Source organism: Apteryx rowi, unplaced genomic scaffold, assembly GCF_003343035.1.
Source record: "Apteryx rowi isolate R43461 unplaced genomic scaffold, aptRow1 scaffold_367, whole genome shotgun sequence".
Taxonomy (NCBI): domain Eukaryota; kingdom Metazoa; phylum Chordata; class Aves; order Apterygiformes; family Apterygidae; genus Apteryx; species Apteryx rowi.
In genome coordinates this window covers 374,955-395,087 of record NW_020450163.1, presented here as the reverse complement: position 1 = coordinate 395,087, position 20,133 = coordinate 374,955, and the positions used below count along the sequence as shown (strand labels likewise).

General features: G+C 43.3%; 1 protein-coding gene across 10 annotated transcripts in view; it reads left to right on the top strand.

Moving 5' to 3' along the window:
• Positions 1-20,133, top strand: part of TRAF2 (TNF receptor associated factor 2) — a 35,050-nt gene that overhangs the window by 6,246 nt on the left and 8,671 nt on the right. For 7 of the 10 annotated variants that reach the window (XM_026073345.1, XM_026073344.1, XM_026073340.1 and 4 more), the window contains 8 exons: positions 2,029-2,249; positions 2,879-2,957; positions 3,351-3,449; positions 11,847-12,008; positions 14,887-14,961; positions 16,983-17,057; positions 17,772-18,131; positions 19,097-19,274. In XM_026073345.1, the coding sequence (XP_025929130.1) occupies positions 2,029-2,249; positions 2,879-2,957; positions 3,351-3,449; positions 11,847-12,008; positions 14,887-14,961; positions 16,983-17,057; positions 17,772-18,131; positions 19,097-19,274 (1,249 nt within the window). Of the gene's footprint in view, positions 1-188; positions 540-678; positions 833-2,028; positions 2,250-2,878; positions 2,958-3,350; positions 3,450-11,846; positions 12,009-14,886; positions 14,962-16,982; positions 17,058-17,771; positions 18,132-19,096; positions 19,275-20,133 lie in introns of those variants that run through there. The other 3 variants (XM_026073346.1, XM_026073347.1, XM_026073348.1) reach the window with 3 other exon arrangements.

The window sequence follows — 20,133 nt, the reverse complement described above, 5'->3', positions numbered from 1 at the left end:
GAGCGTCCCCCGCGGCCGGCCCGCGGGGCGGGAAGGCGGGGCGGGAAGGCGGGTGCCGCGGGAGGGCGGCAGCCCCTCGCTGTCCCCGGCAGGAGGAGCAGGGCCACCGGCCTTTGCTTGGTCGGTCCTGGCACGCTGCGAGCCCGGGCCGAGGCGCTCCCGCCCGGTTGGGGATCAAACCCGGCCTCCGCTTCTGCCTTGGCCGCCCACGCTGGGAGGTCATGATAAACGTGGAAGATGCCGGCTGTTAAGCTTATTGGCTCTTTATAATCCGTCTGCTGTGGCAGCCGCTGTCTTCTAACCAAATGCCAGCGCCGAAACGAGGGTGCTTTCCTGTGCGGCTTTGCTCTTCTGGGTCGGCCCTGCATGGGTATGGGAGAGCAGCTGGAGTTGCCCTCCTCCCTGGCATTGCCCCTCGTACGCGTTCGTAATCTGACCCCAAGGAAGGGGGAAGGTGGTTAATTGATGCCTGGGTAGGCTGGGTTGGGTAATGACTGCTTCCTAATAGGCCCCTTCTGCTGCAGCGAGGTGTCCTTCAGGTGAGATGTTCCTTGCCTTTTCTTGCAATGCTTCCGGCTCAGAGTAGGATWTTGCCCTAAACTGGTTTCATGTAAGATCTGGATTGCATAGTGAGCCGTTTGCTATCGTGCCTTTCCACACCTTGTTGCTTGTTCCAGTTATCCTCTTGCTTCTTCAAAGTCTGTTTGAAGTTGGAAAAAGTTCTTCCCTGCAAGAGTGGAACAGAGTCCCAGAGAGCTGCTGGGACCTTCATCAGTGGAGACTTTTAAAACTTGAATGTCTATGACTCTGGGAAATCCCATCCAACTTAGAGGTTAGCCCTGCTTTTAGCAGGAGGTTGAAGCAGATGACATCCAGAGATCATTCCAGCCTAAATTTTAGTGCATTAAAGACCTGGTTACGTATATGCGGCAGGAAAATAGTGACACTCACTCTGGTTGTATGCTACAGATCGCTGACGCAGCTGTTGATATGTAGATGGCTGTAGCAAAAGGGGCCCTTTAGCAGACACAGGAGCAAGGTTGCCCGTGTACCGATGTGGGGGGGGAATTTGGTTGTGGATAGTGAACTTTAACATCATTCCCGCTGTCCCTGTTCTAGGATCACTTTATCAGCATGCTGGTGGCGCTGTAGTTTTAACAACTCCTGGGATAGGCAAAAGTCTAATGTTACCTGAGACGTAAAATATTTGGAGCTCTGAGTGAAGCTCRCTGCTTTTTCAACTGCATTATTTTAAAGGAACTATCTGGATGTACTATCTTACACATTTTAGACTGCTCTGGGGTGTAGTTGCGGTGCACAAAGGTAGGAGTCACATGTTTAGACCATCAGAAGTAGCAAAGGCAGATGGATCTTCCCCCCCACCCCGTATTAGCTTTGTGATTTGTTTGTACCTTTCACATCGTTATTTTCTAGTCCGTTAGAGAGCCCCATACACCTGGCTGGGCATCGTCAGTACATTCTGGCCCTACAGCTGCTTGTGTAGATTCTCCCTCTGACCCACATGAACTGCTGGGGCTGTGTAGAGTTACAGTCCTCCTCTTTGACAACTGACAGATAGGAAAACACGTGGTAGTATTAACTGACAGATATGAAAGTATGTGGCGGTAGGCTCTGGCTATCTCACTTGGTGCCTACAGGTTTTTGGTGGACAGAGGTGATTTATTTATGCTCTTGATGAGTTCAGCTTTAGAAAAGTATTTTTCTTTGTTTTGGGCTGGAAGCCTTGATTTCTCTGAATAGGCTGTGTCTCAACTAACTCACTTGGATGGGAGATTTTAATGAGATCTGTTCACCCTGTCTTGGATTTAATTCTGAAGTTAACTGTGTAAGGTTTTGGGTTTTTTTTCCTGTATTTCTGACTATGGCAGTCTCATGGTTTAGGTTGATGTTTACCTGTGGTGTTGGGTTTTGGGTGCCAGTGTAGCATGCTGTGACTAGTACAGTTTATGTGGAAAAATTGCCATCATCCAGTTATAATTAAACAGGGAAAATATTTTTATTTTTCAGGCTTTTGAGCTACAGCCAGAATTTTTGGCTCCCATGGCAGCAGCAAACTCTACTCCACCTGGCTCTTTGGATCTAAACCAGCCTGGATTTTCAAAGGAGATACTGGGCACTAAATTGGAGGTCAAATACCTCTGTTCAGAGTGCAAGAATATACTGAGGAGGCCATTTCAAGCTCAGTGTGGACATCGCTACTGTTCCTATTGTCTGAAGAAAATTATAAGGTAACTTTTGTGCCTTCAGTCTGAAAACAAAATGATTAAAAGCAAGTGGAAGCAAAAAAGAAGATACGTCTTATTTTCAGTGGCTTCTCAGTAAGGGAAGCTGTCTTTTATTTTGGAGATTCATGATCAGGTCCTCTTTAAGGGAATGTGTAATCTCTGGCTTGCTTGTGTTATTCTGCGGGTTGCTTCAAAGTCCACTTTTCTGGAATCTCCTGGATTGTTTTTGCAATTTGATTGACAGTCCAGGCAGATCACCTGATCTTTCAGTCATTTTAACAGCTGTTGAAGGAATTTGCTCCTAAAAGTCCTCATATGGTTCTTGTGCCAAAATGCAAGAAATTTAAGTGGACTCTGGCTTCAGAAAAAATTACTTGTGTTTTAACTCACTCCTGCCTTTAAGTGAGGGAAGTTGAACAAAACAATTAATCATGAGAAGAAAAAAATTATAATCAGAAATGGGTGTCAAGATGCACATGAGCAGAGGTTCTATGTGGTGGTCTAAAAATATTAAAAAAAAAAAAATCCTTTAGTTTTACAAAGTTATTAGCAGTTTCATTGTAGCTGAATCATGAACTAGTATGTTGTCATCTCCTTCTGTTGTGTTTGATTATTATTTTTCTGTCTGCTAGTTCTGGACCTCAAAAGTGTGCCATCTGTATTCAGGAGGGAATATATGAAGAAGGAATTTCTATTTTAGAAACAAGCTCAGTAAGTAAAAACTCATTTTAAAAAATAAAAACAAACTCACTGATACCACTTCCAGTTTTTGTGTAAAACACAATCTCTGAGATTTCCTTATTCTTAAGAAACATTCTGTTATTAACARTAGTGAAAGCTATGATTAATGTGGTAGTAGACTCCTCAACTTCTAATATGCAGGTCATGTTAATATGGAGGTGGCCTATTTAAACACTGTAATAAAGATTTGTTTGCCATTAGCACACCTCTGAGGATATGATGTGGCAAGTGGTTTGGGAGGAGTCTTTTTTAAGAATGCTCATAAAGAATCAAGAGACTGGACCAAAACTGCAATCCCACAGTAATTTATGCAGTTTAACTGTTTTTCTTTTTTTCTTTTCTTTTTTTCTCTCTCTGTTCCAGGCTTTCCCAGACAATGCAGCTCGTCGGGAGGTAGAAAGCCTGCCTGCCATCTGTATTAACGATGGCTGCACTTGGAAAGGGACTATTAAAGAGTATGAGGTAAGATCAAAACAAGGCTTTCAATGTCTTTGTGCTTTTTCTTTCCTTTTTGTCTGTGTGATGATAGGGAAAGTCCAGGCAGTTTCAATTGTCCATGCTGATGCTGGCAGTGATGGTGGGAGGTTTCACCTCTGTGTATGTCATTGTAAGCAGGGCCTTCCTGGAGTTTGCAGAGATTTATTGACTGAGCCAGATTTGTGGGCGCTGCTGAGAGCATCAGCTGGGCTGAAGGAATTTCAAGTTTGGTTGTGATCACAGGCACCAACCACATTACTGGTGGTGAGAACCCGTCACCCGATCTCACACTCCTTTCTGCTGTAAAAGATGCAAGCAAACCATCAAGAAACTGTGCTGTGCAATTAGATTGTGGCAAAGTTTGCTGTGTTATGTGAACCTAAAACTTAATTCAGAGCCATGAGCCTGGGGAAAGCAGCTTCTTTCCAGCCAATGACTCTCACAGCTACTGGGCCCTGTGGTAGCTGCAGAATGGGGGCAGTGGGTTTGGGCATTCACTGACTGGCCACAGATCACTCTGAGGTGTCTGTGCCACAAGACTGCTGGACAGGACAGCTTTTCCACCCTTCCTCTTCTTGAGGAGCCCATCAGCTCTTTAATTTAGGCCTTCTTCAGTCTTTGCCTGGCCTAGGGCATTTGGTTCTTAGGATATATATGGCTAACAGGCCTCACGAGAGAAATGTATTCTTCCTGAGAATTGTAGTTCCTGAGATCTGTTTGCCRTTAGCGCACCTCTGAGGATATGATGTGGCCAGTGGATCCCTACATGTGGTGTGCWTCCCTATGCTTCCCAGCAAGTCAATTCTGCTGTGCAGGTTTGCATTGTTAAAATGTGTTGGCAGTTGGGAACAAATGCAAGTTCACCTGAGAAGTTTTGGTGCTCTTGAGAATGGCTTTGTCATCCATCTTGGAACAGATGACTCACCAAGTGAAGGGACTGAGATATGAGGAATAAACTCCCCCCCCCCCCCCAGTGTTTTCCCCAGGTTAAGATCTGAACCCTGTGGCTCATGGACTTTTGTTAGTAACCAAGATTAACCTCAGTCTGTCTAGTGTAACATTTGGATTCTATATGCAATGCTGTTGCAGGTTGGCAGGAAGAAACAACACAGCTATGGATCATGTCTGAGTTTTCTGCCTAGCTTCCTGAGCATGTTAACAGAAATAGTTCTGCACCTGCACTTCCTTGTCCTGTTGTCTAAAGCCTTCAGCTCCTCTATGCTAGAATTTTAGTCCAAAGATAGGTGGAAGTAAGATGCTAAACATGTCTCCTGCTTTGAAACCCTCATTCTTAGCTCCATGAGTGGCTTGTGGTGTGAATATGTGTGACTGAATAAATGTTAAATTAAAAAGTTAAAACTGATGGTTACTGAAAGATTTCCAATAAAGAGAATTCTAGAGGAGCATTTCAGGGTAGTGTGTTTCACTGAGGCTCCAGATTCAAACTGTGGTGTTGGTGCCTGCAGATTCCTTGACKCACACTTTAGTTTGGGCTGTATGACCAGCGGTGTTAACAGACGAATCTCATGCCTGCTGTAGTGTTCAAGATGGTGACCGTAGTAAGTGAGCTCATCTCCATTAGACTAAACCAAATTACATTTGTCAGCAGCTTACAGTGCTATTGACAGGGTGCTGTGGTTGATGAGCTCTTAAGAACTTCAGTTCTCCTGGATTTCAAAAAAACCCTTGAAGAGTAGTTCCTGCAGGGCTCAGCAGAAACTATCAGCTGCCAAAGGTCCTCTCTCTGTGTGATCTTACAAGTGTCCAAATGCAAACTTTGGCCCAGCTGGTGCTTGGATTAGCAGTTTCAAAGGGCTGCAAGTGGTCATGGCATAAGTCTCCTTTCCTGCAAGGCTGCAAGTGAGTGTGGCGCTTTGGCATCTTAGGCAGAACTATTTAAGAATGTCTGAACTGATGAAACTGTGCCTCCTTTTTTATTCTCCACATAATCTTCAAAACGTTCTGGTAGGTATTTTGCTAAAATAAAGTACGTTTTGGAGAGGTGCTACTCCAGAGTTCTTAGGCTGCAGATCTGCAGCACTGAACTTGACTATCACAATTTTTGCTAGTCTTAAGTCAGTCTTCTGTGACTTAAAGGAGAGTAGGGATTTCTTAGAAGTATTAGCTGGTTTATCGTAGGAGAGAGCTTTGTGTCTCTTCAACGTAGTGTGTGTGGCATTCAGCGCTCATAAGGGTAATGTTATTTTGTGCCCTCTCAGGAAAAAGTCATTCTTGWCTGGGAACTGGTGAGAGGAGACGGGGTCTGGCTTGTGTTATCTCTCATCCCTGCTGCCTCCAAAACAGCTGTGGAAATTAATCAGGCCTGGCCATCCTCATATGGTCTGRAGCTTAAGAGATGGTATGTGTGGCTGAGGAGGATTGATGAAAGGAGGTATCAAATGAATGTGTTCACCCAGAGTCTCTCCTGCTTACTGTATCCTCATGTTAAGCAGTGCTTTACAGGGTAGATTTGTTAGTTGAGCATTGCTTTGGTGTCACAGCTGTACTGTATGGCTTGCCTTGTGCAGTACTGTTGAATTTGTAGCCAGCAATGTGTGTAACGTCGTGCAGCAGCTCAGCGCTCCCACCATGGAAAGTCCCTTGCTGTGCTATTTCCGACAGGACATGGAAAGTCCCTAAAAGCTAATTCATTGTTTGCTCATTTAAAAATTGTGCAGTGTTCGTATTGAGACACACTCATTTGGCTGCTATCCACTTATAAATCAAGAGATATTGTCACTTCTGGCTTGCTGATCTTATTAGGGTACGAACAAGAGAAAAAACTGTTCTGCAGCTGAAAAGCTCTAGCTCTTCAATCTTAAATAAAAAAAAAATTAATCTCAGTTTTGCTTTCTGTTCAACCTTATCAAAGCTCAAGTCTCAAGGGGACATGCAAAAYGGAAAGAGTGAAATCTCCTTGGACTTGATTTGCACTTCTGCTCAAAGCTGTGTGAAGTGTACAAAATAAAGTGCTTAGAACGTGTGGGTTTATAAAGGCATTTTTCTGACTTTGGATGCACTAGTGTATGTGTAGTGCCATTTGGGTAAAGTATTTTGTGGTGGGGTGGGAGGACTTTTCCTTTTCTGTAACCTCTTTTTATATATAGGTTTCTTGACCAGTCTGACTGAATGTACATGTACAAAAGCAAGCTGTGGTCAGGAGGCTTTAGATTCAGGTGGAAAATCTGAGAAGAACTGAAGAGACTAAAACTAGCCTGTTAGAGCAAGAGAAAAGACCAAGAAAACAAGTCCTGTGATAACCAGGTAGAGGAATTTGGGGGAACCATATAAATATTTATATGGGTGGTGGAGGTCTTAAACACTTTGGTTCCTCAGCACTGAAACATGTTTCTTTTCTTGCATTGCAGTACCTCCAGTTCCCCATGTCTATCTTCTGTTTTATCAAAATATCCTCAGTTCTCATATGTCCTTTATTTATGCCTTCCATGTCATCAACTCCCTTTATTTGCCTCCCAACCTGCAGTGCAGAACCCTCAGCTTCATGGCTTCTGCTTGCTCTCAGCCTGATGGCTGGTGGCTACCAGCCACTGCTGTCACCCAAGTCAAACAAGGTTTTGTTCTGCCTCTGCTGGGTCAGGTAAACAAATGCCTTCAGTAGTTGCAGGTCATGCAGGCCTGACCTGGAGAGGTAGCTAAGACATTCCCTGTTAGATTATCCACAGAGTTCTTGGCAATATAATGGGTTTCCCCTCCCTCTTGCCTTTGGAGTCTTTAACTGGGATTGGAACAGGAGAAGAGGGGCTGCAAAGAGGTGTCTACGTAGTCAGCAATGGCATTTTCATTTGTTACCACAAACAGAGCTTTTATCGATGCCCTATTCATCCTGGGGAATAAAAAATTATTTGAGAAATAACAAAATGAAATTGTCTGCAGGATCTGAACTTGTAATTCTGACAACAGTATTTAAGTTTTGAGAGAAAGAGAAAGCAGTATGGGGGGCTTGGGTTTTTTTTGCTAGTAACTTAGATGAGTTCAGCTAATGAGGTTAGGTGACTGTCATCTGTGGTGATAACCTATTCTAATCAAAATTGAAGGGGATGTGTTTCACTTGTAGTCAGTTGTCACCTTGGCTTTGAAAAGTTTACTTTAACTAAAGCCTAAAAGACCATGCAGGATGCAAAACTCAGAACTTAAGTAACATTACTCCAAAGCTCAGTGTGGTGGAGAGTATGCCTGTAGACCCTTCTGGGCTTGTGTGGCTTCCTGTGAGTAGGGGGACAAAGTGACTTGGGCAATTTCTTCCTGCSATATGTTCCTACAGATCTCTGAGAGATGATCCAGAAGACCTACTACACTTTCTGTAGAGAAAACTTTCCTTCTTCAAGAATGTGTTATTGGGGGCCAGGACCCGGAAGTGTCTCCTGTTTCATGASGCTTCACAGTTTTGTGATTCCTCTTTCCAGCCATGTTCCTAAGAATGTCTGATTGTTTTTGGTGACTTTCATCTTAGGCTGAAAACTTCAGCTTCAGGCTTTTGCATATTGCTTAGAACAGAGCTGCTGGTCTTTGAAGCAACTTCAGCTGGCTTGTCTTGCCTCTTTGAAATGTAGTTTTATAGCACTGTTGTCTGCATGAGATGCAGTGTTTTAAGCTTTGTGGCAAGCATACTTGGCGATGCCATATGGAGGGTCAGGGAAACCAGGGTTCTCTTCTTAAAATCTGGAACAGCATTTATTGTCTTTCTCTGAGGGTTTTGGCTCCAGGTTGTGGTATGGCATTGAAGTACCATTTGCAGCCAGCTCCAGTCTGAACATCATTATACCCAGAGGTCAGTTTACTTTCTTTGGAGAGGATATGTTTGTTACAATACCCTGCACTTGCACGTAAAGATGACCAAAAGGAGTCCCTGCTTTGGAAAGAAGAATCTGATCCATCTTCACTTTCCAGAACTGGAGCTGAGATCCACAAACAAAAGTTGGCCTCCCTTACAGTCCTTGAAGTAGAGTTTATATAGCTGGCTGCCTAGATACTAGCTTGTTTCCTGTCCAACCCGCATTGTGGGAGGTAAGCCACAGGGAGTGCCAGAAAATGTGTGTGGGAGGGGGTTGGAAAGCCCCAGCTGTAGAGGGTCTGCTCTTAGTGCTTGGTTCTAAAAACAGCTCAGTGTTATTGTGGTGGCCCACCTAATTAAAAGCTTTAGCTTCTGCCCCTTTGAAAATGTAAAGCTGTAACTTGCTGACTTTGAAGTTCAGATTAGTGACATGTCCCTTCTAAGCCTTGATGAAAWCCCCCTTGAAATCTTAGTTTGCATGCAGAACTTTTAGAGTTTTGGGGCAACATTTCACTATCAGTGAGGAATTTGCTGGACTCCAGATAGTAGGCAGGTGCCAAAGCCATGATCACATACACTCACTTGTGTAAAAGCCCACTGAGGTAAAGAGGCACTTTCAATTCTTTTGACAAACTAAAGAGATTAGGTTTGAAATTAAGCTGCTCACCACAGGCTTGATTTCCCCAGTGTGTGAAAGGCATCTGTCCCAGTTGTAATTTTTGTCTCATCTCCCCTCTTCTGAATGCCTGTGCTGTTCTTAGTCTAATGCTGTGAMGACACTTCTGTGTAAGGCCCACACCTTCACATCTCTGGGTCACAGCCTTGGCTGACTCACCTCTGTGAAGTCTGAGAGTGGGGGCTCTGCCTGTCTTTGCTCATCGTTTGTGGACCACAGACTATAGCCTGTATCAACAACTTCCTCCTTAATGTTAAGGTCAAGCTAACTCTTGAGAAGTGTCAGCCTAAGGTTGTCCATTTTGATCTAAGTGATTAAGATGAAGCTTTGTGTGCTGGTGAAAACTTTCCTTAAAGGAAGGGAGATATTTCCAATAACTCTCCTGGAAATTGGTTGGCATGGTTAATGTTTTTAGTACACTTAAAGCACATCCATCAATACTGCAGTTCTTCGTGCTGCAAATAATAGTGCTTGGCTGCCAGAAATAAGTATCAGAGGCTAATTCAAATCAGTTTTACAAACGTACGGTTCCCTGGTGGCATTAGCATGGTGTCATGATTGGACTCCATTTCCCAGTGATCAAGTTTGTGACCTCATTAGATATGAACAGCGCATCTTGGTCGCTTGTTCATGAGACTGTGACTGCAACTGTTAATCGCAGCCTAGAAGGCTTGTGGAGCTGATCGCTGGATCAAAAATTTGTAATTCCTTTGAACATCCCTTACGAATCGAACAGTTGTGTACTAAGACTCAGTATATTCCAGTGTAGCAATTTTTGATTTCCTTGGCAAGTAGCTTTAGTCTTTTTGTTGCAAAATCAAGCTGACTGTATCTGAAGCAGGGGTAACAATGATGCAAGGGCTGCAGCTGGTTGAATGTGACTGACAACCTTCTACATGGCCTAGGCCAGCTTGTGCTCCTCTGGCCTAAGAGCAAGTTCTTCTGCTGAGACCAAGTCAAGTTCAGTCCAAGGCTTTTGTTCTAAAACTTAAATGTTCTGGGGATCCATCCCCACAGCCACTTCAGACTAGAGTCTTCTTAGCAAAATCCATTCTCTGGAATGGTGGAGGTCATAAAACACACAAGAATTTGGAGAAGGCTTCCTTGAGTGTCCCAGAGCCTAGTATTCTTATAGTTCAAGGCAAATAGGCAAAGCCAGAGTCTGTTTTTAGGAATGTGTTATAAAACTACTGCTTTCAAATGCTTCTTCAACATAGGAAACACACCATCTTGAAATCCTACCAGTAAACCCCAAATCAAGCGTCTGTTGAAGAAATCAGTCTTAAACACCAATTAATAAACCCAAAAAATGCTGAAAGCAGAAGTTCTTCTACAGTGAAGGTGCTTGTTCTGAAAACATAAGGGAGCGAGGCCCTTGCGAAACCTATGGCATCATTTCTGCCACTGTTTATGCAACCTACATGAAAGTCATGGTGTTGGACTGCAGAATTAAGGCTGTGATGGATTCCTGTTCCCTCACTGTCACACGTATGCCCAACTAAAGCTCAAAGCCGCAAGCAGTTACTGATGTGAACTTAATCTTTGATTTTGACAATTTCTTTGAGGTTTAATTATTTGTAATGCCACGTGGCCTTGCTTGGATGTCTGTCACCAACATGTCCCAGCAAAGGGAAGGATTTGTATGTGGCATTAGCTGATGTGACATTCTTAGAAAGTCCACTTTCTCACTCTGCTCTGCTTGTTACAAATCGGGTTCCTGCTCTCCAGCCCTGTGTTGCTTGCTCCATAGAATAGTATCTTTGTGGGGAAGGTTTCAAGCAGGTCTCTCCTTAGAGTTTCCATAACAAGGAAAAGACAGGAAACAAAAAGRTATGTCCTTGACTTCAGAAGAGTAAGAAATTCCAAAGTATCTGAATGTTGTGACAGATTCCTCTCCCAGAGACTTTAGAGTCTCTGGGGGCCTGGCAGAGGTGCATGAGACAAATCATGCATCTTGGAACAAGTGATTCAGGTTTCCTCTAAACTTAGACAGGCAACTCTTACCCTGGAGGTGTAAGAGTTTTCAAGGTTTTCTCTACAACTTAAAGCTTGCTTTTTTTTTYYTTTTTTTTTTAATATGCCTAGGCTGAGATGCCAAAGGACTCTTTTGCTAGATGTGGCAAAATCCGGGCTAAAGACTGTCAAAGCTCTGCCAGCATTGTCTCTTGTGCTGTGTTCCACCGCAGTGGTTTTTCCTGGCTTTCCGGTTAATTTTCCTTCCTTTTAGTTGCTCCCTTCCTGATGCCGGCCTTTCAGCTCTGTGAATGCTTGGGGCTGCTGTTGCTGTGCTCAAAGGGGGCTAATGGCTTTCAAAGAGCAACCTGCAGCCGTGGGAGAATGTTTGCAGTGGAGATGAGTTGTGCAGCCCTTTTTTGATAACCTTCCTGCCAGGGCTCTGGCAGAGGCATCTTGTGGCAGCTGTTTCAAAGGTTGTTTTTCTCAGCTGCCTGCTTTGCCCCTTAGCTGCAGGGGAACGTAGTCTCATGCTAATAGATTGCCCAATGCAGTTGAAAAGCCTCCACAAATATGGATTTGCATTAACATGGCACGTTCTGAACAGGGCAGCTGAGGAGCACCTGCRCATCTTGTCCTGCCACCATGATACAAGGATAATCATTTTCAGCAGAGTTGAAGAGTGAACAGGGGAAAACAGTACCCTCTTCCATGGCTCAAGTCAAGTTTATCAGAGCCTCGAGATCCCGAATGACAAACAGATTAAACCRCAGGTTTCCCTTTTGTCTTGTTTATGCAGGCCCAGCAGAGCAGCCCATCCTGACATTCCTTAGGAAATGCTCATTACATATCTCACAGGATCAACTTGTGTTGTTGAAACCATCTTCTTTGCATRTGTGTGTGTGTGTGTCCGTGCTTTTCTGTATGGCTGTATTGAAATGTGCTGCTCTTGTTGTCACAGAGCTGCCATGAAGGGAACTGCCTGTTCATGCTGGTTGAGTGCCAGGCATGTAAGGGAATGATCAAACTGAATGAAAAGGAACGCCATTCTGAGCGCGAGTGCCCCGAGAGAAACCTCAACTGCAAATACTGCAAATCGCTTTTCTACTTTCCTGATATTAAGGTACGAGAGCTACAGCATGTGCACATGCAGCTACATACACAGGCAGGCCTGGCTGTCTGGGACCTAGAGGCAAGGGAAAAAAAGTGTTGAATATTCTCCGTTAGTGCTGATTTGCACTGCTCGTGAAAAGAGCATGGATAGGYGTTGGTGGACTGAGTAGCTGCAATGGTAACCCACAAGCATGTGCGCCCTGAACAGATGCTCATGGACTATCATGGTCCTTCCAAAGGTTTTAATTAGCTGATTTCCTGTTCTCTCAATTGAACTTAATAGAGAACCACTTGTTCTGATTGAGGCATAACCTGCGTGCRTTGTACAGAGGTGTTACTGGGTTGTCTTGCTCTTTGTTTTTAGGGAGGGAAATTGATTTTTCGGATTAATCAACGGTTTGGGGGTTTAGCTGAGTGTGAAGAAYGAGGCGTTACTGTGGAGACTACTAACTGCCCAGTTTTACTTTTCTGCTTCAGCTGTTACATTCTGGAGGCCTGATCTGCAGGCTGCTCTGTGCCTTGGTTTACAACTGATGGGTGAGAAATCGGTCCTGAGGCAACTGGAGAGTAGTCTTTAAGGTCTGAGTCAGACCAGTGTCTTCCAGCTCTGCTTTGATTCTTTTATTCTTGTCTCATCTCTCCTACCCCYATCTAATTTTATTCTCAGGACAAGTTCATAATGGAAGAGAGACTGCTCTTATCTAGGCTGTTCAGAGTGATGGCTTCCAAAAGCTGCCTAAAACCATTGAGGTGTCCACTTGAATGTCAGAGAGGCTTGTCCTTGGGGCAGCAGGGCTCACGGTCGTGGGTTTGGGAGAGCTGTAAACACCAGGATTGCTCCATCCCTGGGGGAGTGGAGTACAGCGGATCAAGCTTGAATGCCACTCTGACTCCTGGGTGGGGTGGATTTCTTCAAGCAGCTGTAGCATTTATCTCTGTTTAGACAGCTTTCTCTGACACCCCTGTAGAGAGGGAAGGGGCAGGGGTGGGATAGGGGAGATTCCAGAAGAGCTAGAAATTGTTTTTTACAAAAATGTTTGTCTAGAAATTTGAATCTGTGCTGGTTAAAGCTAATGTTTCTGGGTGTCTTAAGAACAGTTTACATGTGGACTGGCTGCAGTTTCAGCTTAGCTGTAGAGTAGTGTTTAACTTCCACTTCCCTTTCTGTTCCTGCAAACTCGGTATACGTCTGAGATGTGTCTATATTGTAGTTAATATATTGGTGCTACTGGGAGTTTAAATGGAAATTAAATGCTCTATGGTGTATTTAGAATAGCTGGGAGGTGGGGAGAGAGGGGAGGACAACATGAAGCTGGTTTGAGAGGACATAATAATTTAATGCATAGCAACTGGCACAGTAAAAGGTAAGTTTAAATACCCCCTTTTTAAATAGCTGTATTTACAATGAAGTTCCCTTCCGTCAGCCAGACCATAGCGTCTGTTCTTATGCCAGCATTTTGTGGGTCGCGGGGAAGATGATATCTGCTGTTTCTAGAACATGAGAGCAATAGGTGGGTAGAAGAAAGGGTTCAACCCCCTTGTGCAAGTGGGATGAAGAAAGGCACCCTGCCTCATGAATTTCCTTTGTAGAGAATGGCACTAATGCATGGTATCCATATGTGCAGGTGGCATTGCCCAATTGAACCGCAGGCTGGGAGATTGCTTTTCTAGGGACAGTGCAGCAAATCTTTTGASTCTGCTCATTTAAAATATAAAAAGGAGAGAGTAACTAACCAGCCAGAGTTGAGCCACTAATGGGTTTCACTTTCTAGTTTCTGATGTGGTAACAGTATTTTAGCTAGTGTGTGTTTTTTTTCTCTCTCTCTCTCCTCCTCCTCCCTTCCAAACAGTAACTTGTTTTAATGCTGTAAGTTTGTACAGAATGAATGTGACCAAGTTTTCCAAGCAATTGATTTCACATAACTACTTTGAATATTTGATTTTTTTTTTCTGTTCCTACTATGGGGGGATAGTTCAGTATGCTTATCTTTTAATCTGAATTTTGAACTGCGTATTAATGGAATTTACGGTGACGCATCAAGTAACCTTGGACAAAAAAGCAAAACCAGTTCTCTGGAACCCTAATTAGAAAAGCAAAGTATGAAGTTGCTCACTTGTTTCAAGTAGTTGGTGTGGAAAGAAAGGTTTCAGCACTGCGGAAACGATACAGAAAGCAGGGGGATGTTCTAGCATTCCCAATTTAGCTGGTATTGCTGGCCCTCGTATCTGCTGAGGATCAAGAGTATTGCATTGCTGGGATCGCTTGTTCAGCTTCTCTGGCCACGAAACAAATCATGTGCTCTTGCTGCAGGAGTGGGTACTCGTGTGTAGGGGTTATTAAATGAAACTGTTTTAAAATATTTTTCTTTCTGTTTGAAAAATAGTTTAGCGAACTGATTTGCATGGGAAGACACTATCAGACAGTTCAGCTCAGCATGTGACAAGTGGACTCTGAATTCTTACTTCAGTTAACTGATAACCATTACAGTGGAAAAATTATACAAATTATCTTACTGAGATAGTGGCTTATTTCACTTAACCTGCTTGAACATGTGTTTTCCTRGCAGAGCCATGAATGGAGCTTCCTGCTGATTATCTTGTCCATCAAAGCAGTAGTTTGATTTTTCTTAAAATTATTTTTAGCAACCTTTAAATTGAGGCTGAGATTTAGAAAGCTACATAGACACCCAAAACTCTAGTAGCCTGGAGATCATAGGAATGAGTCAGCATACAGACTTATCAGTGCAACCAAGATTTAAGAATATGTTGTTAGAGGACAGCCCTCTTTAAAAGTATAGAACTATACATGTTGAATTGTGTTCATCGTAGCAGCCTTACTGGAACTCTTTTTTAAATGACCAAATAGTCTCCTGTCAATTCTCTTACAGGCTCATGATGAAGTCTGCCCTAAATTTCCATTGACTTGTGAAGGCTGTGGGAAAAAGAAGATTCCACGAGAGAAGGTACCTGACCATTCGCAAATTGTATGTGGTGGCGGTGTTTTGGGTCCTGACAGGCTGTGACTGGAGTTCTCGGAGAGTTGGAAGGAAAAMCAAGTCCATAAGAGAGTGGAGCAGGGAAAACAATTAAGTGGCTGCCATTTGTACAGATTTGACCTTTCCATAAGGCTCAAAAGACTGGTACAATACTAGCGAACATGACTAATCAGGCACTTGTAGTTTTGCATTAAATACTAGTAATGCAGCCTAACTTTGGCTTGTATATTTACTGCAATTGGATACATAGACTCTTCTAGAAAAAGCACACTCCTTGGTTGAAAGCGTAATTTGTTCTGTGTAAAGCAACTATATCAACCACTGTTGTAGTTAGGGAAAGCGATCCCCTCTGTGGCTAAACTAATGCATTTCTAATAAATCATCCATTTCTAATAGTGCCTCCACACTGCTGACTCCTGGGGCAGGACATAAAAGTCTAAAAATCAAAGTTTTGGGAAACATCTTCAAAAAGCATGTTCATCTGTAACTGTCCTGCCTGACACGGGCAATTATTTTTAGTATTGTAACAAAAGGCTTTTGTAGTAGGACAGGGAAAACAGAAGCATCAAAAAGATGAGTAAAGAGTACCCAGTGTAATTAAGGACTTAGTGCTGTGATCTGTGATACTGATCTGCTTGTCCGCAGTCTGAAGTGGGTGTCCAGCTGAGACTAGGCTTGTGCCTCTAGGATTCGCACAGGTGATGTCATTTGTTTAAATGTTAACATCCTCTTTTATCTCTCTCCAACCTTTTGCTGACTAACTGCAGACATTGCGCTCCAGTCCTGCAGCCCATAACTCAGAGTAACCTGACTCATTAAGTAAGAAAGTCAGATGGATCTAGGAGGTTTTTTTGTAAAAGTGCTTTAAAAACAGCTTTAATTGACATCTCTTATGGCAGATGTAGGTGTTAAATAAGGAAAATAGTTGTTGTTCAGAATAGACCACTGATATCTAGTGATGAGAAGTGTATCAAAAACAAGATGATAATGTGCCAGTGCTTGTTACCGTTAATCATACATTGTGTGGGAACCCAAACGACTCATTTTGGAGGCTGGGGGGCTCTTGGCACTTCCTCCAGCAAAATATTCAGCATTGGTCTCTGTTCTTGATGGCAGCTGCCAGATTTCAGTTGACTGAGGTGCGGTGCTCTTCTGTGCTCTAGCAAGGGGATACTAGATGTGGCAGATAATTTTTCCTTGCACAGGTGTATCTGCAGTAATTACTATGAATACTCAGGCAGGATCACCAGGGGGCTTTTTGATCTCAGGTTTATCATGTTGAGCTGGAAGTGAAAATACCCAGCTGTGGCATGTCCCAGCCTGGGTCACATGAAGTCATGTGTTTGGATAGAGTGTGCGAACAGTTCTCAGACACAATGACACCAGAAGTGACAAGGGAGGATGCAGTGAAGAAGGAAGAAGCTTTAAGACTTGCATGATAAAATGGAGTGCTAGCAAAGACTGGCAGGATTGCTGGGAAGTGACATCGTTCTCAAACTGTCTTGCCTTCAGGTGGTTTGCATTAGCCATGCCTGTTGTTGCTCAGGTATAATTTGAAAACTGCACAAAAGTAAATGGATATCTGTTTCAGGAGGCTGTTCCTCATCCCTCCCCCTTCCTCTATGCTCAATGAAGCTTAAGTTTGTTACTCGGCATCCCTAACATGTGCTATGTATTATGCTTGTTACTGTGTGTTGGGGTTTTTTTTGTTTTTTTTATTGCATGCCTATTTGAAGAGCCAGACCTTGTAGCCATCAAAAAAAAAGGGGGGGAACCTTCCTTCCAGGTGTCAGTGCTATATGTAAATTACAGTGAAAGCTGAACCTAATGGTAGGCAGTGTCCAGTTTTAACCACACACTTTGAAAAGTAGTGATTAGTGATGTCTTTGTTCTCTAGTTTGTCCTCAGTTTTCTGGATTTCAATGAGATGAAGAGGGAGCCACTTGGGATGCATAAGATCTGTTTAACACATCTTCCTTTTTTTCTAGTTTCAGGACCATGTGAAGAGTTGTGGCAAATGTAAAGTGCCTTGCAGATTTCAGGTTGTCGGATGTGCTGAGATGGTAAGGGCTTGCCTCTTCATGTTTCTCTAGGGACTTGTCTTCAGTTCCAGTGTTAGTTATAACCTGCACACTGCTGTAGTCCAACTTCTTACAGATATTTATGTTCAGATATTTGAACAAAGTGGTGCTTTAAACCCTTTGCAAATGCAGCATACATAAGTGATCATCTGCCATCCAGACTTTGGGTATCCAGAGAATGAACTAACTGTATCCTTAGCGCAGAAGGAAATATTATCCTTGGAGGAATACCCTGAGTGCTTTGAGACTCCTTGTGGCTACTGTGCTTATAGCTGTAAGCACAAAACTGAGCATCTGGTGCCTTATTCTTCAGCCATAGCTTGGCCTAGTTGATATTTCTCCATGTGACTTAGTTTTCCCAGCTCCTAATGGCAATGTTGATGTACAGCCCTCCTTAGGGGAATTACATGAGGCTTTGTCCTTTGGTACTCCGACTGAGCCCTTGTGGGAAGTAATGAAGGAGGACGGAGTAGAACAGTATATACAAGTGGGGAAACATTAAACATCCATCATTGTATGTGAATGCATCTTTTCTTCAAAAACTTTCCAACAACCATTTTTTTTAACTATTTTTCTTTGGTTTTTCCCCTTTGTAATTTTAAGCTAACGTTGTGACCTCAAGAGGAGGAATTTGTTCTGTGGATGGTGACAGCGTAGATTGAGCTTGCTGAATGGGATGTATTTCTCTTCATGTAGGTGGAAAATGAAAAGCTATCAGAACATGAAAGCAAGTGCTTGGAGGAGCATCTGTATATGCTACAGAGTTTTGTGCTGAGCCTCAAGACTGCATCTGGAGGCCTAAAGCATCATCCTGCCCTTTCCTCATCACAAAGTAACTCCCCACTACTGGTAGCAAATGCTCTGTGCTCTGAGTCAGAGCTCTCCAAGTCCCTGGAGCTCCTAGGAAGGTGTGAGGCCCTCGAGAGGAAAACAGTGACCTTTGAGAACATTGTCTGCGTGCTCAATCGCGAGGTGGAAAGAGTATCTCTAACAGCTGAAGCATATAGTCGGCAACATCGACTAGACCAGGAGAAAATTGAAACACTGAGTAACCAGGTGTGTAATCACTGGCTTGGGCTTTCCAGCGCTCTGCTCAGAGACATTTTCAGTTCACTTTTCCTGTAATCAGAGCATCTCATTTTAGCAATTCTTAGCAATGTAGCCCTGAATCTTCATAAATCTGAAGACAGAACTAAAATATCATTTGTGTCTGTGCCCAGCCCTCAAGCTTCCTGGAAGGTGGGCATTAAACTGATGTGCATAAAGCATTCAGGTCTCTGTCAGTAATCAAGTTATGCACATGTTAAGTTGTTCTTAGGGTTCCTGTGAAACAGAGCATTTCACTGAATCTTCTTGATTTCATGGGCACAATCTCCTTCTGGACCTTTCGAAAGGAATCTAGTCATTGATGCTGCAGTATAGCGTTGTACCCAGCATGGTATGGAGGGCTAGTGTGAAGAAGTTGCCCCAGCTGKTGTGTTTTCGCGCAGTTCCTGCTGAGTGCTGCTTTTGTGTCTTGGTGACTGGAAGTTTTGCAGTTTGTAGCATACCTGTGTTCTCTTGATAAGGGATCTGCCAAAACAGACATAATCCTATTACCTAGCAGTGATTAACCATGTTAGTTTTGGGGTTTTTTTTTCTCGGCAGTGTGTTGGCTCTTCTGTTTCTCAGTCTAGTTTTATCACAACATTGACTTTTTTCCCTTCCCAGCATCATCTTTTGTGTTGCTAATGAAACACACTGTTCATTGAGAGGACTTTTCCGTTCACTGCAGGAAAATTTCCAGCTCAGGCATTGAATTGTATGAATGCATCTCATCCAGAATGACATGGTTCAAAAAGAAGCTTTAGTGAATTAGCTAATGATGATAAATTTCTTCCCTCTTCTGACCCCTGTCATATCTGGAGTATGTCTCTTACTAAAGATTAGGCCTGAAGGAGATTCCAATGTCTGCTGACCTTCTTAGGTCTCRCAGCAGTACGTGTTTCTAACAAGGCTGCACCATGTATTCCACTGAGCAGGTTCGGCAGCTGGAAAGGAGCATTGGACTCAAAGATCTGGCCATGGCTGAGATGGAAGAAAAGATCCGCAACCTGGAAGCTTCCACCTACGATGGTGTTTTCATCTGGAAGATAACAGAATTTGCCAGGAAACGTCAGGAGGCGATAACAGGCCGCTCTCCTGCGATCTTCTCTCCAGGTTATTGCTCACAGACTTGCAAAATAGCAAAAGCCTTTTGTGCTTCAAATGGGTGTGGGGTTTTTAGTGCTGAACTTAGCGAAGAAGTGCATGGCCATTCAGACATACTTCTATTTTTTTCCCCTTTCCCAGTGGAGACTGAACCACTTTTTAACAATTGGGGTAAATGAAACTGCTCTGCTGGAAGAGATGGCTTTTTCATTACACAAGCCCTTTTTTCTTTCCCATAATGGAAAATGCAACCCACAGCCCCAAAACAGTCCTGTGTAATCCCTTGGTTAGAATTAAAACACTTGGAGACAGTACAGCTAGTAATAAGTGGTTAAGCAAAGGAGAAAATCGGAAATATATTTTAGTGCTCAGAGCATGAAGTTGCAAGAGACAATGTCTAAATAAAAGCCCAAACCATACCGAGAGAAGTGCTTGAATATCTATTAAAGGAGGGGGAGTCTTCTCAGAGAACTTGTCTAACCAAGCACTGTTCCTAGTCCTCTTAAAAAAAAGTCAATCAGTAAACATTTGGTTATAAGCTGGCTTTTTTTGCCTATGAAAGCACATCCTAGGATTGCAGCTGTGAGATGAAACCATCTCTTTGCAGGATTTCATTGCTCTGTGTGGTGCTCACATCATTAAGAAATAGTTGAGGAGGTGAGTTTGTATTTTGCTGAGTAGGAATAGCTTAAGTCTGAGCCTGACGGAGAGCTCTTCCAAAACGTCCAGCTGCACATGAGCCTAGAGCCTACTTCCTGGTGTAATGCAAAATCAAGTTGTTCCTGGGTCACAAAATATAAGAAAAACAGTTGAAAATTTAAAGCGAATTTTACGTCTGTTTTCTGGATGCTGGCTGCTTAGAATCCTT